Consider the following 20,941-nt stretch of genomic DNA (forward strand, 5'->3'; position numbering starts at 1 on the left):
TGCCATCCCTGTCCCTCCCTGTGCCATCCCTGTGCCATCCCTGTCCCTCCCTGTGCCATCCCTGTCCTTCCCTGTGCCATCCCTGTCCCTCCCTGTGCCATCCCGTGCCTCGTTAGTGCTGATGCAGCTGCAGAGGGCAGGGAGGAGTCGCTGACATTTGCAGCTGGCTCCAGATGTTGCAGAAGCACAGCGTGTTCTGTTGGGTTCACATACCAGGTGAAACCTCCCTCTCCATAATACATTAATTTTTTTCCCCCATTACCGGGTTTGAATGCAAATTAGGATGGATAATTTGTATTTGTTTTCCTTTTTAACCAATTTCCCCCTATTYTGATCTGTGTCATTTGTATTTGCGGGCCATTATCTCAGTCTCATTAMAGCCTTTTAGCATTTGAATGAAAATATTGTGAAGAACTCAGAAGTTAGGCATAAAATGTCTGTGATGATAACTATAATCCTTGTGATAAAATTTAAAAAACACAATAGAAATAAGTGTGATGAGCTCAGGAAATGGTACCAAATGAGATTGGAACCAGCAAGATGGTGTTTGACCTTTCCCCACTGTTTTTTTCCTCTTTACATCACAAACAGCTTTTGCAGGGCTGTTTTAAAGAAAAAGGAAAGTCGCTTTGTATGGCCTGGGTAGGGAACTAACAAAAAAAATGAAGATTTTTCTCTCTATCGAGGCTTTAATTAATAACTGCACAAACTCAGAGTGATGCACATGTGATTTTCAGGAGCTGAAATACTCCAGCAGCGCTGGAGGAGGAGGAGGTGCTAAGCAGTGCCAAGTTCCTCAATGAGAATTACTCACACCGCCTCTGGTTCTGGAGCCAGATCGATGTTAATTAATCCACACCTCGCACGTTACGTTCTCCAACCTCACCACCATCGGATTTTTAACTCAGCAAAAGCAGATGGAGGTTCCCGAAACTGCCTCTGAAATTCCCAGCCGAGTGCTCTCCTCAATGACAATGCCAATTTGTCATGAGTGAAATGTTTGACAAAAATCTGTCATTTTTRAGAGAAGTTTTTCCTTGAAAGAAAAACCAGGGGGAAAAAAGGAATCAGCTCTGTTTTGAAACATCTCCTCCCTCTGTTATCTTTATTTTGCAAGAGAGAGGGATGGAGAAGGGGGTTTCCATGGGCATGGGAGAGAAGTTTTAGTAACTTTTCCTGGAARCGGGTGGCATTTTGAAGCAAGAGAGCTTGTAGGAGGTCTCCAGGTTTTTCTGTTCAGGGGGATTTTGTGGACGGCTCTGTGCTCCAGGCCAAATGTGGCACTCGAGGGGCAGCTCCTGTGTGAAGGGATGCATGGCTGGCCCTTTGCAGAGATCCTTCAGGCAGGCTGAGGTTACTCAGCAGTGGCTGCAGGTGCCGCTGCCTCCAGGGCAGTGACACACAGCAAGAGCCAGCCCTGTGCTCCAGCTGCGTTTGAGCAGCCACCAACTGCTCTTCTGTGCTGTAGGAAAGGAGAACAGTTCCTTTGGAGCAGCAGTGCTAAACTGAGTTGCTTTTTCACAGAATCAAAATATCATCAAGGCTGCAAAAGGCCTCTAAAATCATCCAGTCCGACCAGCATTGCCAAAGCCAGGACTAACCCATGTCCCCAAGTGCCACACCCACGTGTCTGTTAAATCCTTCCAGGGATGACATCTTCATTGCCTTGGGCAGCCTGTGCCAGGGCTGGACAACTTTTTGACCCCAACTTGATCCTGTATTGCCCATCTCTGGTGGGCCCTGCCCTTGGGGGTGGTGGTTGGGATTTCTGGTAGAATTGAGACATTTTTGGCAGTGACCACCTGTAGCTTTTTTGCTTCAGAGCCATAACCCTGGTGAGACCTTTGAGCCTAGGAAACTGGAGATGGGACACACAATGCAGGTTTGTCTCCTGGCAGAGGTTGTCAAATTTGGTTCAGCCTGCAGAGAGAGTCCTTCTGAGCCAGGCTTGGATGGGAAGGGTCTCTCCTGCCCCTGCAGGAGGTTCTTGGCTAGGGAGGGCTGAAGGAGGCCAGCCAGTTGGGAATAAAGGGTCAGACCCACCTGCACTGACACCAGCACCTGTCCCTTCCCCAGYRYCAGCASCAGMCAGRACAGAAATATCTCCCTGGCCTCAAATTCCTCCTGGCTAAGACCAGGGGACCACACAGCAATGGCTTGATCCAGAGCRYGGAGAGRAAACCAAGACCCCAACCCCAATWTAAMCACAGCCAAAAGGTGGCTGCTGCCYAACWCAGGGACACACTCGGTGCCCAGAGCCCARCAGCAGCACACAAACCCGGCAGAGGCATGAGCCAGCCTTGACTTAGGCAGCACCATTTTCCCGTGTGCCTTCCACAGGGATTGTTCATCCCAAAGAAAAGGGCAGGAGAACCCTTGTGTGTCCACGGCTGGGTCAAAGAGCAGCCGAGCTGCACCGTCCCAGTGTGAGTAACGCTGCCCGGCCACCTTTAGTCAGCAGAAGCCGGGATTGAGCCCAGCCCAGCCCAGCATTCCCGCTGGCTCTCCGGGCTCCTCTGCCAGGGAGGAGGCTCCCAGGGGAGCGCTCGGCGAGCTCGGGGCTTGTGCAACGCGGCTGACGTGGAGAACCTCCTCCCWCGGCTCCGGTTCGGGACGCTGCAACTCTGCACCTTCCCGTGCCGTGGCAGGYCGCACAAAGGTCCGCACAAAGGCCGCTTTTGCCCTGGAATCACGCAGGGATTGGGATCAAACCCGCCGGTGCTGCCGGAGCCGGCGCTTCCCGGCTCGCTGCTGCGGGAGCTGAGTCGGCACCGGGCGCGCTGCGACTTGATCCCCGCASAGGGGAATTGTGCAAACAGGGAGCGATGGGAGGTGACGCAGAGCTTTCCGAGGCTTCCCGGAGCTGAGGTAGATGATGGCAGGGGGTTGGTGAGATGGGGCACCCGGCGGCGGTGCCAGCTTGTTGCGTGCGCGGAGTTTGTTGCGATGAGAACCAGGGCTTGTTGCACAACAAAACCAACTCCCTTCCCCTTGCCAAGCCGAGGGAAAGGAAGCAGCAGGACAGGGAAGGGGCACTGCCCGGCAGCGCAGTGCCAGGCCAGGAGGGTCACAGCGTGGGTGACAGCCTGGTTTATTGACCCAGGTGTACAAAATTGCCATGGCTGCATCCCTTCCCAGCCAGGGCAGCTCCTCCCGCAGYTACATTGTCACCCACTCCCCAAAAACGTCAAAGCCCGCCGATGTGGGGTGTGCCTCAGTTTCCCCATGCCTGAGATGCTGCTGCTGTAGGGTGGGGGAGCTGGGCTCAGTGGCTGGTGGAGGCTTGCTGTTGTTGGAAAGTGGAATATGGTGGTTTTTTTGTTTTTTTTTTGGACTGTGTTTTCTGAGCTTTGTGCAAGCGCTGCCTTCCTGGGCAGAGTGAGATGTGTCAGCAGCATGCTGGGGCTGCCTCCAGAGCATCCCTGAGCCAGCAGCCGGCCAGGAGGTGATCACCTAGTGAGGATAACAGCAAAGAGACAGGCAAAAGTTCATAACCCCAAAGGGCCCAGTTTTTCATTGCTTTGGTGGGGTGGAAAAATTTATAAAGCAGGTCTGCTGTGCAGGAGGCTTGGAAACAGGCAGCCCGAGTAGCAGGGTGAGGGCAGGTAACAGTGTACTGTGGACTTTAGGGAGAAAAAGTATTTATTTTAGGGAAAAATTCTTGACTGAAGAAGTGGTCAGGCATTGGAATGGACTCCCCAGGGGAAGTGGTGGAGTCGCCATCCCTGGAAGTGTTCAAAAGACAAGCAGTTGTGACACTTTCTTATATGGCTTAGTGGGCATGGTGGTGTTTGGCTGAAGGTTGGACTTGATCTTGGAAGTCTTTTCCAACCTTAATGACTCTACGGAAACGCTACACTAGTCTGCTGGGTTTCAGAGAGTTTGGTGTATTTTTATGTGGCTTTTATCATAGAAAGACAGGTGGTCTGTGCGTTCTCACCGGGTTTTGCTGTGTCCCTGCTCACCCCACCCCATTATAAAATAAGTAATAACTGTATTGCCAGGAAAAAAAAAAAAAAAAAACCAAAAAACGCCGCACGTGTTTGCCTGGCGAAAACGAGCTGGCCCGAACCGTGGCTGCCTGGCCACCTTCCCCCCCTCCCCGTGCTGCCGGGCCGGCCGAGTGTGGCGAGCAGCGGTGGCGATGGAGCCGCCGGGACGTGGCAGTGGCCGCCGCCCGCTCGGTGGGTGGCAGCGGCGGCAGCGATGGATGATTCCAGCCGGGAATCATTTCCGCCGCCGGCCGCGGATTCCTGCGGGCCTCCGGGGGGGATTTGCGGAGCCCCCGTCCCGCTCACCTCGGGCCGTGCGGGGCAGAGCCACTCCTCCGAGCCGTGACATCAAGCGACCGGCGAGAGGTCAAATTCCCGGCGCAGGTAGCGCTGGCCGCACTTCCGCGCAGCGCCGGGTGGTACCGGGGAGGAGCCGCCCACCGGGGACACCCCCGGACACCCCCGGACACCCCCGGGCCCGCCATGAAGTCGGAGCAGGAGGACAGCAAGGCGGCTCCGTGCCGCTGCCAGCAGGGCTCCGCTCCCCGCCCGGCCCATTGTCCGGCTGGCCGGGCAGGGCGAGGGGCGGCGGGCGATGCTGCGGCCGGGGCTCCGAGCCCCCGCTCAGCCCACGCAGGTAACGGGGGGCTCCGGAGCCTCCCCCGGGAGGGGTCTCAGCCCGGAGTGCGCGGATTCCCCTCCTCGCTTTGTGCTCGGAGCTCGCTTCCTCCTGGGGGAAACAAAACAACGCCGGAGCGCGGCGGGAGCCGCCGGGGCCGCGGGGAGGGTGGCGGTGGCCGTGGCGGTGGTGGCCGCGGTGGCCGCGCTGTCTCCGAGCCCAGGGCTGGCGAGGAATGGGGGTGAGGGGTTTCGTGCTCCCGCGGCGGGGGAAGGGAAGAGAAGGACTGGGCCGGGCGGCTCCCGGTGCCCCCGGTCCATTTGTCTCCCGGAGAAGTTGGAGCGAGCCGGGAGAGCTCAGAGCCAGCTCCGGGGGTCGCAGCCAACAGCCGGTGGATCTTGTGCCGTGGGCGCTTCTGGCATTCTCCACACCCCCCAGCCTGGCCCCGAAGCCCTGTATCCCTCCAGGCCCTCTGCCCACCCTCCCGCCGGCGTTTAGGTCAGGTTTATTTACTTACATCTCCTGTGAGACACTCACCAGCGTGTGGCCGGGGCAGACCAGAGAGTGGGCGACTGCATGGTGGAAATAATCCTTRTTTTTGGGGTGGGGAATGCCAGGACGTGGGGGTATCTTGGTCAGCGGGTGGTCTGTGCACACCGTGCCCCAGCTGGGTGATGGGCAATGGTTGGGGTGTTTTTCTGGGTGTCCTGCCCTGGGACTGTGACCATATGGGAGCACCGACCGAGGCCAGGCTGGTGTCAAAGTCAGGAAATGCTCAGAACTGGTATTAGCAAGGATTTGCTCTCACTGGGTGAAAGCTTTACCCTGAAATTCCTAAGGATTGCCCGTACCTGTGCCCAGGTGTGACAGCTCGCTCGCAGCATTGCAGCATCAGTAGCACAGGGTGGAAATGAAAGCGTATTTAAAAGTAGAAGAAGAATGTGCAAAGCCAAAATTAATTTTATTAATCAGAGAGACTGCTGAGCACTCTAGTGCCCATCCAGGAGGGAGCCCTGGTGGCTGACAGCTCCTCTGAGGTCATGGAGTGAACCGAGGGATGTGCCTGGGATGCACAGCAGGACTGAGCTGAAGTGGGGATTTACAAATGTCAGGCCCTTGTGCCTGTCCCCTTGAGGAGACAATGCTGTGGGGTGGAGAGGGGACTCGTTTTGAGCTGCTGTGAGTCCATCAAGGTGTCCTGGTGTCCAAGGGACAGGTTGGATGTGTTGGCTTTGCCCCCTCGAGTCCTGGGCAGTGGCAGTAACTGGGAATTTGTACAAATGGAATTTGTACAAATGGTTTGGGTTGGAAGGGACCTTAAAGCCCATCTCATTCTACCCCTGCCATGTCAGGGACACCTTTCACTGTCCCAGGCTGCTCCAAACCCTGTCCAGCCTGGCCTTGGACACTTCCAGGGATCCAGGGACAGCCACAGCTTCTCTGGGCACCCTGTGCCAGGGCCTCCCCRCACTCATGGGGGAGAATTCCTTTTTAATATCCCATTTCACCCTGTYCTCTGCCATTCCCTGTGTCCTGTCACTTCAAGACCCTGGTCAGAAGTCTCTCTCCAGCTTCTTGYACCTTTGCAAGAGGGAGGTCCCAGGCTAGGAAGCTGCTTAACAATCAGGTGATGAGATGCTCTTTAAAATACAAGCTCAGCTCACCCTTGTTCTTGAGTCCTTATTTTTTTCCTGATCATGTTCTCTGTGACCCTTYCATTTCCCGTCCTAGCACAGAGGTGTGTGTGTACATGTATATATATATCACACTGATGTCCTGGATAAAAACACACCCTTGACTTGTGCCCAGCAAAGCAAAAACCATCTCACCATCAAACTCACAAAAGCGGSACAAAATGCAGCTTCCACCTGAGATACTGATTCACCCACACGAAACTCATCGTTTGTTCTGCATCCATTTTTAATGTGTCCCCTCCGAAGGCAGAAATGCAATCTGCAATTGTACAGCAGTCGTGTCAGTGGAGTTACATGAAAAAAAAAAAAAAAAAAAAAGCTTTAAATAGATGTCTTTAAAGTGATGCCTATTCCAAAGCCAGTAAAAGGCTTTGCTGCTGCATGGAGGGTTGGTCAGCTGCCCAGAGAGGAGGCCAAGATGGGATTTGCAGGAGCCAGAGTGGAAACCTCAGCCCCAAATGCTGTCTGGAGATGTTCACCAGAATTTTTAAAAAACTCCAAAAAAATCTCATTTGCTTGTCTGTTAACACCAATCAGTGGTTGAAGCATAAAGGATGCAGAACCCAGCAGTGTCRTGGAAGTTTAATGCTATCAACTGAAATATAATTAACAGCCAATTATTTCAGTGGGAATGGTAGTTTTCATCAATTAGTCTGGGAAATGTTTAAATTGCATTCATTTCATCGCTGCCCACTTGCAGTGGATTTGGAAAGGCTTGGAATGAGTTACATGGCTTGTCCATGCAAGGCAATACCTCCTTCTCCTCTGGGTAATCAGGAATTACAGAAGGCACTCAATCCCCACCACCCCCCAAAAAAAAGGTTAAAAAGAGGAGGGAAAATTAGAAAGGGAAGAAAAGAAAATGTGCTGTGCAAGCTTTTTGTATCAAGGTTGTTGCATTTGGGAGGCAATTCCTGATGTTAGATTTAACTTTGCGCCCCAATATAGTGACGCTTGCAAGGGTGAACTGCAAAAAGATGCCTTTTAAAATATTCTGTCTTCCTGACTGTGTTTTTGCATCTTGTTGGGGGTGTGTGGAGTCCCTTGTGAGGGGCACTGAGCCCTGGTCCCTGCTCGAGAGAGCTGATGCTCACTTCAGCATCCTTTGCAGCTTTAGATAGAGGCACATCCCCATCCAGCTCACAGGAATTGCATGGAAATCCTCACCCAGCCATCTGTAKGTGGAAGAAATAGAGGCTGAAATGAGGTTCCTGAATAATTGACCCCATTTTCCCAGCTATTGGAGCTTTTCTATAACCATCATTTGAGAGCTGTCTGCAAACATTGGGTCATTTATTTAGGTGCTTAAACTTGCAGAGCAACGGGGGTTTTCTCCCCCCTGTTTTGAAATTGAGCTAAAATTTGCATTTCAAGCTGAGTCTCTTAATGCAAATGATGCAAATAACATGGGATTTCTCCATAGGACCCTCATGAGTGGGAGGTGCTGGAAAGGTGAGAGAGTGATGGAGAACAGATGCTCTGTGCTGGGATGGGGGAGAAAAGTGCTCTGGGGGAAAATTGGTGTGATTTTAGTGGGTAAAATATCAGAGGAAGCATTGGAGTGATGGAAATCCTGGCCACAAGTGAGTGYCTGGAGAATTTGTGGCTGCCCCATCYTTGGRAGTGYCCARGACCAGGYTGGACAGGAGTTGGAGCAYCCTGGTCTGGTGGAAGGAGGTGGAATAATATGAGCTTTAAGCTCTCTTCCAACCCAAAGCAGTTTGTGATTCCATGACATTGGCAGGAACCCTGGGAGGGAGTTGGAAAGAGGGATTTTCCTATCAAACCTTGGCTGCACGGATTGTGCTTTCCAATTTTATATAAATATATATATATATATATATATATATATATATATATATGTATGTATATATGTATATATTCAAACTGGATTTGGCTTCACCATATATATAATAATATATATGTAGCAAATATAACTATATATTGCAAAGCATAATCCTTTTTTCTACAGATATATGTATATGTCTATCTCAAATTACTTGTCTAAAAAAGCAAGAATTTGGGATGTATGATCAATAATTCAGGTTCTCTGTAGGCTTTGGCTTGCAGCCGRCAGCGTGAGGAGCGTGGTGCTGCATGCTCCTCTCCAGATTACAGCTGTAGCTTCTCATAGATCTTGGATTTTAATCCTTCAGCAGTTTTCTGCCTGGATCAGGAGCCGAGTACTAAGTGGAGATGAAATTCTCTTGATGCCTGTTTTGGAGGAGAGATGTTTTTGAGTTTTTTCAGTGTTGCTAGCTGGGACTGGGGGGGATCGGTGCATTTTTGGGGAGCTGCACTGGGCAATGCATTACAGCACCTTGGACCATGCCCAAGGTTCCCTCTGGAATTCTCTGCTGCAGAAATTCTCCCTGGCTGCCTGTGCTTGGGCTTGTTCCCCTCTGTCCTTCCCAGATCACTTCTCACTGCGTGGGGATTTTCTTGGTTCCCACCAAAACGCTKCAATTTGCAGGAATCCATCGGGATTGTCTTTGTGCCAGCTGCCCTGCCTCCATCCTCATCTACTGGTTAATTTTTTTCCCAGAAACAGCCCTGGGTGAAGCAGCATGTAAGGAAAGGTGAAAATGAGTTATCAGTGGGGAAAAAAATGAGCAATTTGTTGCATCCAGGGGTGCTTTGTGGGGCTGTGGGGGCCTTTCTGTGTCTGGGGAAGGCACTGGGTGGGCTTTACACACTAAATATTCCACCATGTGTGAGCCCCTCACATCCTCTCAGGGTTCCCAGAGGTTGGATGGGACACACTGTGTTTCTCCCATCCCTGGGGAAGATCCCAAATTGGCTTTGGCCACTTCCAGTTCTCGCATTTTGCGCAGATTTCAAGAAAGCGCTTTGGGCTTCACCAAACCCCCCGACCCAGAGCTCGACTGTTCCTCATTAGTGACTTTATTGCTAAATAATTTACAGAATGGGGCCTTGCCAGTTTTCATTCGGGAAGCATTTCAAGTATGTGGAGCAGATTTTCTGCCTTCCTGGCGCAGCTGCCGGGGGGAGCCGCCTCTCGCTGTCCTSCCGGTGACAGAAAGGAAACGGCGCACAGGGACCCGAGGAAGAAAAAAGGGGAAAAATCCCAATATTCCATGTCCATTGGTGCCCCTCAGGCTTGCTGCTCCATGGAGGCACTGGGGAAAGGATACATGGTTTGGAGAGGAGGCATTTGGGTTTAATTTCTGTTTCATTTTTCTGGGTTTTATTCCCCATGATGCCAACCCGAGAGGATGTGGATGTTCCATCCCTGGGAGTGTTCAAGTCCACGTTGGATTTGGAGCAGCCTGGKCTGGTGGAAGGTGTCCCTGCCCATTGCTGGGTCACCTTTAAAGTCTCTTCCAATCCAAACCATTCCATGATTCTGTGAAATCAAAAAGCCAGTTTGGGATGAGAAARGGCTTTTCTCCACCTGTTTTTAAAGGAGAGGAAGAACAAACCCGGACTTGCAGCAATGCATGCACAGCACCTAACTGTTTGCAGGATGAGGGTGATGGGTGCAGTGTAAAAATAGACAAAAAGCAGTTTATTACCCTAAACAGTGGGTGCAGCTGTAGGAAAGGAGGTGCTGGGAGCTTTCCTTGGTGCCTGCTGTGGAGCAGATCCCAGCTGGGTTCTGCCAGCATGCTCCTGCAGTGCAGCTGCTTGGAGGAGTGAGCAGTCAGGGGTGTAAACCTGCAAAATTCAGGATTTGGGGGCTGCAGATGGAAGCGTCATCTTCCCTTTCCGGTCTCACAGTGGCTTTGTTGAGTGTGTCCTGAGCACTTAGAGGCAGAGCTGAGGTGTGTGGGAGCTCAGGAGGCTCTGCTGGACCTCAGCCCTGTTAGTGAGTGGTTTGGATGGGAAAGTCCTTTTTAGTTTCTTCTTACTACTATTATTACATTTTAACGTTTATTTTTATTTTTTTAACACAAAAGCCATCACCCAGTGGAGGCTCCCCCCTTCCTTTCTATCACCTTCCCATCACATCCCTCCTGCCCCACGCTGGAGGCAGATCCCACGTTTTGGGCAGATTTTCTGCAGGGAGGGGCCCCGCAGCCGCATTTCCCCGGGGTTTGGGTTTCCAGTGCCGGCAGCCGGCGCTCACTTCCTCACATTGTTGTCTCCTCTTCCTCCAGCGCTGCTGCGGGAGGAGGTGGCCCAGCTGCAGGAGGAGGTCCACCTGCTCCGGCAAATGAAGGAAATGCTGACCAAGGACCTGGAGGAGACGCACGGCAGCAAATCCCCCGAGGTGCTCTCGGCCACCGAGCTGAAGGTGCAGCTGGCGCAGAAGGAGCAGGAGCTGGCGCGCGCCAAGGAGGCTCTGCAGGGTAAGGTGACTCTCCCCAGCACCCTGAACTGTCAAAAAGTTGATGAATGAGGGAAGGAAAAGCCATCCTTTTCATTTGGACTCTGCAGAGCACTGCTGGCAGGGGTTTGGTRTCCCYRGGAYCCYCCTGCTYTCCTGCCCCAGYRAGGGGTGGTGTGGAGCTGGGAAGGRCTGGRAAATTTCCACTGGGAAATGGGCTGTGGGGGCTGATTGCAGCACTGCAGAGGAATTCCTCCACAGCTGTAGAGCGGAGACAMGGCAGCAGCTGAAATGCAGCTGGAAGTGGGGGTGGGTTGGATTTGAGCCCCTTGCACTTCGGGAGGGAAGCAGTGAGTTTCCTGGTGAGTGTGATTTTCTTTATCCTGTGTGGAGTTACCTCCAGGTGACGTGCAGGTTCTCCCCATTCCTTCACGCCTGCGTTTGGGTTTTTTTTTGGCAGCCTGGGCTGTGTTCTCCCTCCCTCACCAGCACAGCAAGCCCTGGGACTGAGGKGTGCTGAGCAAAACACAACATTGCAGCTTTTCCACTCTCAAACCAAGCTGACAATAAATCCAGGCAGGCTAGTTTGTTAGCTGGAGCCGGGGGATGATCCTGAGCGGGGAAAGCTCTCACACGTCAAACCCTGGCAGCACCACGGCTCTAAATATCATCTCAAATCCCCAGCATACCGAGTGTAACTTGCACTTGTCAGCTCGTGTTTGMGGATTATGAGGAGAAGCTGTCAAAAGTTTTCAGGCTCAGAGGCTGAGCGGCACGTGGGGAGCTGTGGGGCCTCTGCCTCTCCCCCTGTCCGGGATGCTGGGATGCTCWGAAGAGCAGAGAGTTGGGCTGAGTCAGTATTTGGGGGGAGGGATTTCAGAAAATTTCATGTTGCTGCTCTCTGATTTRCAAAAACATCTCTTTGTGTCATCARCAGCCAAAATGCTTCTAAAATCCTGTCTCCCCCCTACACCACTGGTGCAGCCTCCAGCAGCAGGAAATGCTCTGGGTTTATAGAAGTGTAATTGGAGGAGAAAAACCTTAATTAGGGAATATTGGCTCTTGTAGATGGGGGTGGGAGGAAAGTGCTGATAAATGCAAAATGCGGAAAAGCGGAACTATTGTAATACTAGTTACAAAAAAAAAAAAATAAAAAACAAGAGAAATCATCTAAGAAGCTGCAGCGAGGTCGTATGTGCTACTGTGGAGGATAGTCCAGAGAAAAAGTGATTTTGGCTTGAGAATTGTGATATATAAGGAATATAATGTTGGGGTTTTATTGGGTTTTAATTTGCCYCTATTGAAGCCTCTGAGCTTGGTTTTCCAGGACCTCTCTGCAGGTGTGGCAGCTAGAAAGAGGGAATATCASCTGGCAGCTGGATAGGCACAGAGCAGGAAGCCTTTTTCAATTGATGCTCCTTCCCTCTCCTGCAGTCTTGAGAAGCTTTTGTGGTTTTTGGGAAAGCTGTCCTGGCTGGATCTGGGCTGGAGGCTCTGGGCAGCAGAGCAGGCTTGGCAGCAGTGACTGAGACGGATAACTTGAAAACGGGATCAGCAGCTGGGAGGGAAAAAATCCTTTTTCCTTTCCATGAAAAATTGTCCGTAGAGAAATACAGCCAAAAACRGAGGAAAAACGGCGCCTGGTGCCTGGTTCTGCCAGGAGAGATGGATCTGCTGACGGACACCCTGGGGAAGTCATGGCTCTGTAGGAAGGAACTGCAGGATAAGGCAGTGCCAGGAGTGCAGGGAAACTTGGCCACGGTGTCCTGCAGTTCAGGGATCTGTGTCAGTCGTGTCCTGCAGCCAGAGAGCAGCTCCCAAGAGGAGCTCCTTCCTCACAGCCTGCATCTCTTCATCCCTGTATCCTACATCCCTGCATCCCTTCATCCCTGCATCCTTGTATCCTACATTTCTGCATCCTGCAGCATCCCTGTGCCTGCAGCAGCCCACGATCCAYGATGGGTCCTGTGGAATGTCATTAGCAGATAAATTATATGGAAATCTGTCATCAGTGCTGGCTCTGAGCCTGGAAGTGCAGCGCAGCTGGTTCACATGGATTTTGGCTCTCTGGACCATGCTGTAAAGAAAAGTGGAGAGTGGAGAGTGCTGGTCAGGTTTGCTTTTGGGGACTCCAGCAGTTTTTGAAAGTCTTTGTTTTGCCCAGCCACACRGGGTTTGGTTTGTGATGGTCTCAGTGGAGGGTGAGTTCATTGTCCTCCTTAGGAGTGGCGTTTCCAGCCCTTCCCAACAGCATTTGGTACAGAATAAAGCTGAAAAGCCTGTGMTGCATCTTCCCTGTGCCATGCTGACCTTGCTGTGGAGGGAAGGAGCAGGGATCTGGCCCAGCCCAGGATGTTCTGCAAGAGCAACTCAAGCAATTTCTTTATCTCTGGCAGCATGTTCTTTGTGGATCTTTRTTCCACTTTTTCCTGGGCTAATTCCATCTCTTGCACTTTTTTTAATCAATTAACATCCAATTAAAATCCCATAGTGCTACRTCCTATCGCCCTCTCCACCTCTGCCCATCTGGGCCTCTGAATTGTGCTTTAATGCAGTTATTATTTCCCCAGCCCTGGCTGCRAAGGTGTGGATGTGGCCTGGATTTCTGGTGTGGAAATCCCCGATGGGAGAAGCTGCAGACAGCTTTATTAGTGCTGGTCCTGCTGCGGGCAGGGACTGTGCCCAAGTGCCTGGGGGATTTCAGGAGTCTCTTGGCTGGGTTCATGGCAGAAACCCCATTTCTGGGAAGGTTTATCCAATGTGCCAGAACTCGCCTGCGGGATTATCACATGGAGAGCAAACCTGGTTTCTGTTTCCTTTTTGAGTGCCAGGGTGGAAACCTCAGGCTGGCTTTCCCTGCTGCCTGGAAAGGCATGAACCGACTTCATGTCTGCTCCAAAAATGGGTTGCAGCTTGGTTTTCTCCTTCCCTCACCTTCAGCTCAAAGCTGTGACCACCTTGGGTATTGGGCAGGGAAAAGCCTCCTGTAGAGATCTGCAGCACCCTCAGCTTGCTGCAGGGAGGGTGTGGGTAGCAAAGAAATGGATGGACGGGTGTGCTGTGGATTGGTGTCCCAGAAGATGAGGCTGCATCAGATGGATGCCCCAGAAGTTTGGGTGTCCCAATCATGAATCCAGCCAGGGATGCTGTCTCCACCATAAGGATCTCTACAGAAAGCCTTGTTCTCCTTTGAAGACCCCACCTTAACTTTYCAGAAGTCATTGCTGACCCACCTTGTTGACTCCTGGGTCAGCTTTGGAAAGCCCTTGGCTGTTACTACATGAATTCCCCCAAGAAGATTTTCCTCACCTAACTTTTTCCTGAAATTTGACATTGGGCTCTGATTTCCTGCCTGCTCCATACCTCAGGAGCCCACGCTGGCTCTGCCTGACACCACAGAAGGTTGATGTTTTCAACGTCAAGATCTCCCTGATGGTGACGGCTGCGCCCGGGGACCGCACGTGCCTCTCTMATTGCAAAGAGAGGAGCAGCACTGCTGTCCCGATTTTATGGCTTAATCATGGTGACAATATTACATTTCATGGCTGGGAGCAGGAGACAGGAGAAATTAAGTCAGTGTTAATGGGACAGGACAGGTTTGTGTGTTCCTGTTGCGTGGGGCATCGTGGTGCTCCCTGAGGACGCCCATCCCTGTGTTAGAAAACAAGTGTGTGGTTCAGTAAGTGATAAAGTTCTGTTCATGGGGTGAAAGTTCACATTGTATGGGATGAGAGAAAGACTTGGAAGTGTGTAGGAGTCATGGGAAGCTGCTCTTTGGGATTCAGGGGTGTGCTGCATCTCGTGCCAATGCCCTGGTGTGTGTTTGGGTTCTGCTGCCTCATCCCAGGAGTGTGAACTGAGCAGAGATGCTGCTTCTGTAGTTCAAACAGCAGTTTTTCATCTAATATCACATTATCAAGGTAGTCAAACTAATTATTATTCATMTGTCTACTAAAGGAACCTTGGCTGGATGGTGTGGCTGCTGCCTTGTAGGGCCAGGGTTGGACTTTGGCGATCCTTGTGTGTCCCTTCCAAGGCAGGATGTTCTGTAATTAATTAATTTGATATTATGCATTTCAAAGGGAGAGGCCAGTATATAGAGCAGCCCCTGTCCTGGGGGATATGCCTGATTTTAGGATGCAGGAGTCAGTTCCCAGCYAGAAGCTGCTGTGGGATGGTGAGATCAGACTGAAGCCATGGGGTGGTGACACTTTCAGTGGTGGCATCGCTGGGTGGCCCCAGCCCTGCTGCTGTCCCAGACAAAGCTGTGCCTCTCCAGTGGAGTTCCTGGATTTCGGCTCCTCACACAGAGCTGGGAACAAAAAGCCCTGAATGGGCAGATTTGGGATTGTTTTGGCTGCAGGAGGAGCCCAGCACTGCGCCAGTCCTGTCACCTCTCCGTGCCCATCATTGTTCTCCCAAAGGACTGAACACGGATCGAGTGGCAGGAGGTGGGAGCTCAAATAACAGCAGCGTGGGGTGACCTGGGGCAGGTGGGGATGTGGGGAGAGCTTTTTTTTATAATACAGCTCATCCCAACCCCTCTCCCCATCCCTGGCTGCCCAGGCTGAGCTGCCAAATCCATGGGGGGCTTCTGGGTCCCCCCTTTCTTCTTCCATGTGCTTGAGGGGGAGGGGAAAATTAATAATGCAGGTAAGAGAAGGACTTTCCACTCGTGGTCTAGGTTTAGGATTTCTTGCTTCATGYCCTGGGTTTATGAAGAGGTCAGAGGTTTAGCCAGAGCCCACTGTGGTGATGGGCTGGGGAAGAGTTTATTTGGATGCTTGTGGGGGATTTGGGATACAGAAACCTGGCCCTGGATCATCAGATTAAAGGAAAAAGCCATTTCACCTCCTCAGATGGCCCTGATAGCTGGGGAAAATCTGCTTTATTCCTCCTTGGCTGGCCATGGATTGCAAAGGCTCGCTTTCCCTGACCAAGTAATTAGCTGGGCTTGTTTGCTAAGGATGAATTAAGCTGCTGCAGCAAGTGGGGCTCCGTCCAGGAGCTGCTGGCAGCCTTCACAGCTCACTTCTGTCTCACTTTTTATTTTTCTCCTGCCTTTTTCAATTAATTTCCTATTAATTTGGTTTGGAATGAAGTTCTCAAATGACTGATAAATCTTTAAGCTTAGGAGCTAATCGGTCTTGGAGGAAGGAGAATATTAGAGGGGAGGAAAGAAAGTGTGTTAATTTCAGCAAATCTCTCAAATATTAAATGAAACAAGTGGTAAATTGTCATGTTGGGTTAATAGGAAAAAAATCTTCTCTTGCGATAGCTAAACCTGTAGTACTGACACATTGGCATAAATATTGGTAAATATTAGTATATTGATTTATATTCAACCTTGGGAGATAGTTACCCTTGTTCTAATAGTACTTCAGAGCATTTTATTGGTGAGTGATTAARTGTTTTCTGTAAATCTTTAAGGGCCATGAACACTGCCACTAATTAAAGGAGTTTGTATGCTGTAGGGGACTCACTATTTAATTAAATTCATTAGGAGTCTTTTGTCGCCTGCAGCATCAGAGATTGGCAAATGTGACTTAAACTTTTATAAGAGCCTCAAAGTATCCTTGAGGAAATTAAATTTTACATATATATATATGTGTGTGTGTGTGTGTGTGTGTGTGTGTGTGTCTGTGGGTCTGGATCTCACCCCAGTATGGCTCAGTGAAATTATCATTAATTTTTCTTTTTTAGCAAGTTTTTAGTTCATGTGAAAGAACTGGGCAGGGGAAGGTGGTGGTTAACTACACACAGGCAAAGGGCTTTTTCAAAGCATGGATGTGGTTGTGATTGTTTTTAGAGGGTTTCTGTAGGAATTTCCTAAGATGGGAAAAAAGTCAGGGAAGTCCTGATGTCGGAAGGGGCTGAGTCGTCCCAGGAGGAGTTGTGTTTATTGAAGTGGGCGAGGAAGACTCCCAAGAGAGCTCCCTGTCACAGGACAATGTGAATTTTTGCAGCATTTCCTACCTCTTTTTCTGGTTTTCTGTGTTTTGATATATCTCCAGTGCTTAATGGCAGAGTAGTTAGTCCAAAGAGTTTCATCTCTTGGGTATGAAGAGATAAAAATCTCTGTAGTCCCAAACATCTCCCTCTTCTTCCACTATTTAGCCTGATTTCCGTCTCCCATCTTTTTCCCCTCTCACYTGCAAACCCCCTCCTTTCCTTGCACATAAAACACTTGTTTTACTGTTCATCTTCCCAGCACACAGAGTTAGGAAAAACCATAAGAAAAGTAAAACTGTGCAGAGGAAGAGGTTCCTCTTCCCTGAATGACCCTCTCCTCGAGGCAGTGCTTGTGACAGGCTGGGTGGGCTGTGGGAGCTGCCCAGGGCTGGATTAAGAGGATGCTGCTCTGATTTTGGGGGCTGTTTSCAGACAATCCCTGTGACCAGGTTATTCTGCCCGAGTGTGCTGCACTGCACATCTCATAACACTGCTYTYRCTGCTTGCACAAGGGTGGAAATGTCCTTTGGGGGTCCCCAGCTGGAGGAGGGTGGGAGCARAGCTCCCCTKTGCTGGGAGAAGGCAAAGGCTCAARGCCAAAAGTGCCAAAGGYGCATGAAGGAAATTAATTCCCCTTTCAGAGTGCCACAGTCATGGTTTCCTAGCATTTCTTCACTTGCTGAGAGGAGCCCAAAGGTACCTGGCAGAGCAGTGTAAGCTCCCAGATGAAGTGATTCCTTACAGGAGATAGAAAATACAGTGTGGGCTGAAACACCCACCGTGATCTCCATAATCTGATGGAAAAAGCGTGGATGTGTCATGGAGACAGGTCCCACTCGTGATGCTGCATCATCTTCTGGCAGCTTTTGTAGTACACACAGCCCCTGATGGCTTGGGGTTGTTTTTTTCTGGAGAGTTTGGGGGTGTTTGGGATTTTTTTTTTTATTTTATAATACAAACAACAACTTGCAAGACTCAGTGATTCCATGCAGTGAGTTCAGGGAGAGTTGGAGGGGCAGAGCGAGTTTTGCAGTATCCAAATCTCTCAGGAGCAGCACTTGCTCAGGGTGGAAAAGCAAGAATATATCTAATAAAATATTTGTGATTGATTCCTAAACTGGGAATTATTTTGGTGGAGTGAGATCAGTCAGGAGCCGCAGGGCACTTCTGCAGCACAGCCAAGGACCGGGTTCGATGCTGGGTAAAGCATTAATGTACAGAAATGACTGAAACTCCTTGTCCTACWTGAGATTTCTTGTGATTCTCCCTGGACCACCAGCTGTCCTGGGGTCAGTGGTCAGCAAGCATCCCTCACTGGTGCAATGGGGAGGGAAAACACGAGGGTTCTGCTCCATCCCCTCATCCCAACACAGCACCACTGAGCTGGAAGGGGACCCTGGGGGAGTCAAGCCCTGGGCTCATGGGAGCGCTGCCGGAATCTGCCTCGCTGCTAAAAATAAATGGTTGTGGTTTATTTATCCTGGAAAGGGAGCAGCAGCTTTTCCTGCACTGGGCCCCGAGGCTGAGGCAGCAGTTTTGCTCCCAAATCTCCTTTTCCAGGGTCTGAACTGCCCCTTGGAGGATGGGCAGGGATGAGGAGCCACAGTGGTGATGTGATGGGCATTTTGAGGGGTGAATTGGGCATCTTCGCCCAGCCCAGCCCTTGGGGCGGTAATTTTGGTGCTTTTTCCTTGAAAACTGAAAACTATGGAATCAGGGGGCTGCCATGCCCCCCATGCTGGAGCCACCCTCTCTCCCACAGCCATGAAAGCCGACCGCAAACGCTTGAAGGGGGAGAAGACAGACCTGATGAGCCAGATGCAGCAGCTCTACGCCACGCTGGAGAGCCGCGAGGAGCAGCTCCGAGACTTCATCCGCAACTACGAACAGCACAGGAAAGTGAGTGCCTGTGAACAGCCCAGCACCATGGCACACAGGGCTGGCAGCAGCTTGAGTGTGAAACCTTGTTTGTAATCAGGCAAAACCCCRCTAAAACCCCAGCTGGACTCTTGCTGTGGCTGGGAGGGACTGCAGCACGTTAAGGTTAAATAAATGCTGGAGGAAGTTAAATAAATTCTCCAGACCTGGAGAATTTGATGTGATTTTAACCAGGTRCACAGCAAGCATTGTTTTTTGGGGGGTCTGGCTGTGTTCTGGATCTCCCCAAAAAGGGGTGACATTCCTGCCAGCACAGGGCTCTCGTGGCACCCGAATGTACCGCTCCTGGTTGCGTGGTCCCCAAGGGGGTTGTGGCACAGGGATTTGTAGCAGCGCGTGGATTTTCCCTTCCTGATGGGCACCCCCTGTCCTGGCAGGAGAGCGAGGACGCGGTGAAAGCCCTGGCCAAGGAGAAGGACCTGCTGGAGCGGGAGAAGTGGGAGCTGCGGCGACAGGCCAAGGAGGCCACGGACCACGCCAGCGCCCTCCGCTCCCAGCTCGACCTGAAGGACAACCGCATGAAGGAGCTGGAGGCYGAGCTGGCCATGGTGAGCTGGACAATCGATACAGAGCTGAGGGAGGGGAAGGTTTCCACTGAGAGGAGAAAGTTTTGTAAGAAAAGTAGAGCAAAACCTGTGCACAGCGTGAGTTCCTCCTGTCTGAGTAAAGTGCTCCTGGAGGTGATGGTTGTGACCAGATGGGAACTGCACAGGGCTGGGTGTTGATATCCTTGGAGTTTGATATCCCTGGCACAGGGAACATCACCCAGAGTTTGATATTGAACATCACCCAGAGTTTGATATCCCTGACATGGGGACATCACCCAAAGTTTGATATTGAACATCACCCAGAGTTTGATATCCCTGGCACAGGGATCACCCAGAGTTTGATATCCCTGGCACAGGGAACATCACCCAGAGTTTGATATCCCTGGATCACCCAGAGTTTGATATCGCTGGCACAAAGAACATCACCCAGAGTTTGATATACATGGCATAGGGAGCATCACCCAGAGTTTGATATCGAACATCACCCAGAGTTTCATATCCCTGACATGGGGACATCACCCAAAGTTTGATATTGAACATCACCCAGAGTTTGATATCCCTGGCACAGGGATCACCCAGAGTTTGATATCCCTGGCACAGGGAACATCACCCAGAGTTTGATATCCCTGGCATGAGTTTTGTATCCCTGGCAGGGGAGTGGCACCGTTTGGGTGTTTTTGTGCCCGGGGAGGGTGGCTTTGCTGTGCAGTGTGCTGCTGCTGCTGCTCTGCTGCTCCAGGAGATGTCCATGTGGTTTTCCTGCTCCATCCCCACCACCTCTCTGTCCTTCCCCAGGCCAAGCAGTCCCTGGCTACGCTGACCAAGGACGTGCCCAAGCGCCATTCCTTGGCCATGCCGGGCGAGACGGTGCTGAACGGCAACCAGGAGTGGGTGATGCAGGCTGACCTCCCGCTGACCGCCGCCATCCGGCAGAGCCAGCAGACCCTCTACCACTCCCACCCCCAGCACTCGGCGGACCGGCAAGGTGGGTTGGGACGTGGGCAAGTTCCCGGCGCCAAACTGCTGGGGAGGAAAAAAGTTGGTCAAAACCACCCTTCCCCAGAATGTTTTTTTTTTTGGAAGTGCTTTGCTGGTGTTGATTCCTTGGTGTTGTCCTTGCCTTGCAGCRGTCAGAGTGAGCCCCTGCCATTCCCGGCAGCCGTCCATCATCTCCGACGCCTCYGCGGCCGAGGGTGACCGATCGTCCACGCCCAGTGACATCAACTCGCCCCGGCATCGAACGCACTCGCTCTGCAATGTAAGGAAGTCCCTGCCCGCTGGGGAGAGGGGTCCAGGCATTCTGTGGGGTCTCTGCTTCCCRAAACAGCCTTGGGTTTGGGGTGGGGGGTAAACTGAGGCTTTAATCTGGGTTAATCCCACCTGCCTTGGGGTTTATTCCAGCCCTGCCACAATTCAGCTGCACAAACATGCCAYGGGGATGGAGGGTGTTGGGCTGTGTCAGGGTTGGTTCAATGGATCCATGTCCTTGTGCCCTAGGGGGACAGTCCTGGACCGGTACAGAAGAACTTGCACAATCCAATCGTACAGGTAGGGCACAAATCCTGCTTGTGTGACCCCTTCCTCTGCTAGAATGCACTTGGGGGTGGAAGTCAGAGGCACAAGTTTGGAATGAATGGAAGTCATCCTGAACTGTGAATCTGGGATTTTGCATATTCCCATAATTTGCCCCCAAGTCCAGGTGATGCCGTAGGCATTCACCGAGTTCAGGCTTGTCACAGTGTTGATTTTTGTAAGGCCCAGCCAAAGCAGGTTATTCTTCTGTATTTGGCCCTAAAACACTGGGATATTTTTTCAGTCATAGCAGACACTCTGACCATTCCTGGAGCTGGAATCCTGATCCAGTTGAATTAAGCCAAAATCACGGAAATGTGGAGAGGAAGCCCAGT

General features: G+C 51.4%; 1 protein-coding gene across 6 annotated transcripts in view; it reads left to right on the forward strand.

The window, feature by feature from the left end:
* The window catches only part of KAZN (kazrin, periplakin interacting protein), a 204,637-nt gene that overhangs the window by 181,408 nt on the left and 2,288 nt on the right, over positions 1–20,941 (forward strand). For 4 of the 6 annotated variants that reach the window (XM_057375589.1, XM_057375590.1, XM_057375592.1 and 1 more), the window contains 6 exons: positions 10,427–10,618; positions 18,311–18,447; positions 18,864–19,034; positions 19,830–20,019; positions 20,162–20,292; positions 20,532–20,582. In XM_057375589.1, the coding sequence (XP_057231572.1) occupies positions 10,427–10,618; positions 18,311–18,447; positions 18,864–19,034; positions 19,830–20,019; positions 20,162–20,292; positions 20,532–20,582 (872 nt within the window). Of the gene's footprint in view, positions 1–2,537; positions 2,869–4,318; positions 4,630–10,426; positions 10,619–18,310; positions 18,448–18,863; positions 19,035–19,829; positions 20,020–20,161; positions 20,293–20,531; positions 20,583–20,941 lie in introns of those variants that run through there. The other 2 variants (XM_057375593.1, XM_057375591.1) reach the window with 2 other exon arrangements.

This window comes from Malurus melanocephalus, unplaced genomic scaffold (assembly GCF_030028575.1).
Source record: "Malurus melanocephalus ecotype Western Australia unplaced genomic scaffold, MMel_1.1 scaffold_253, whole genome shotgun sequence".
NCBI classification, from domain to species: Eukaryota; Metazoa; Chordata; class Aves; order Passeriformes; family Maluridae; genus Malurus; species Malurus melanocephalus.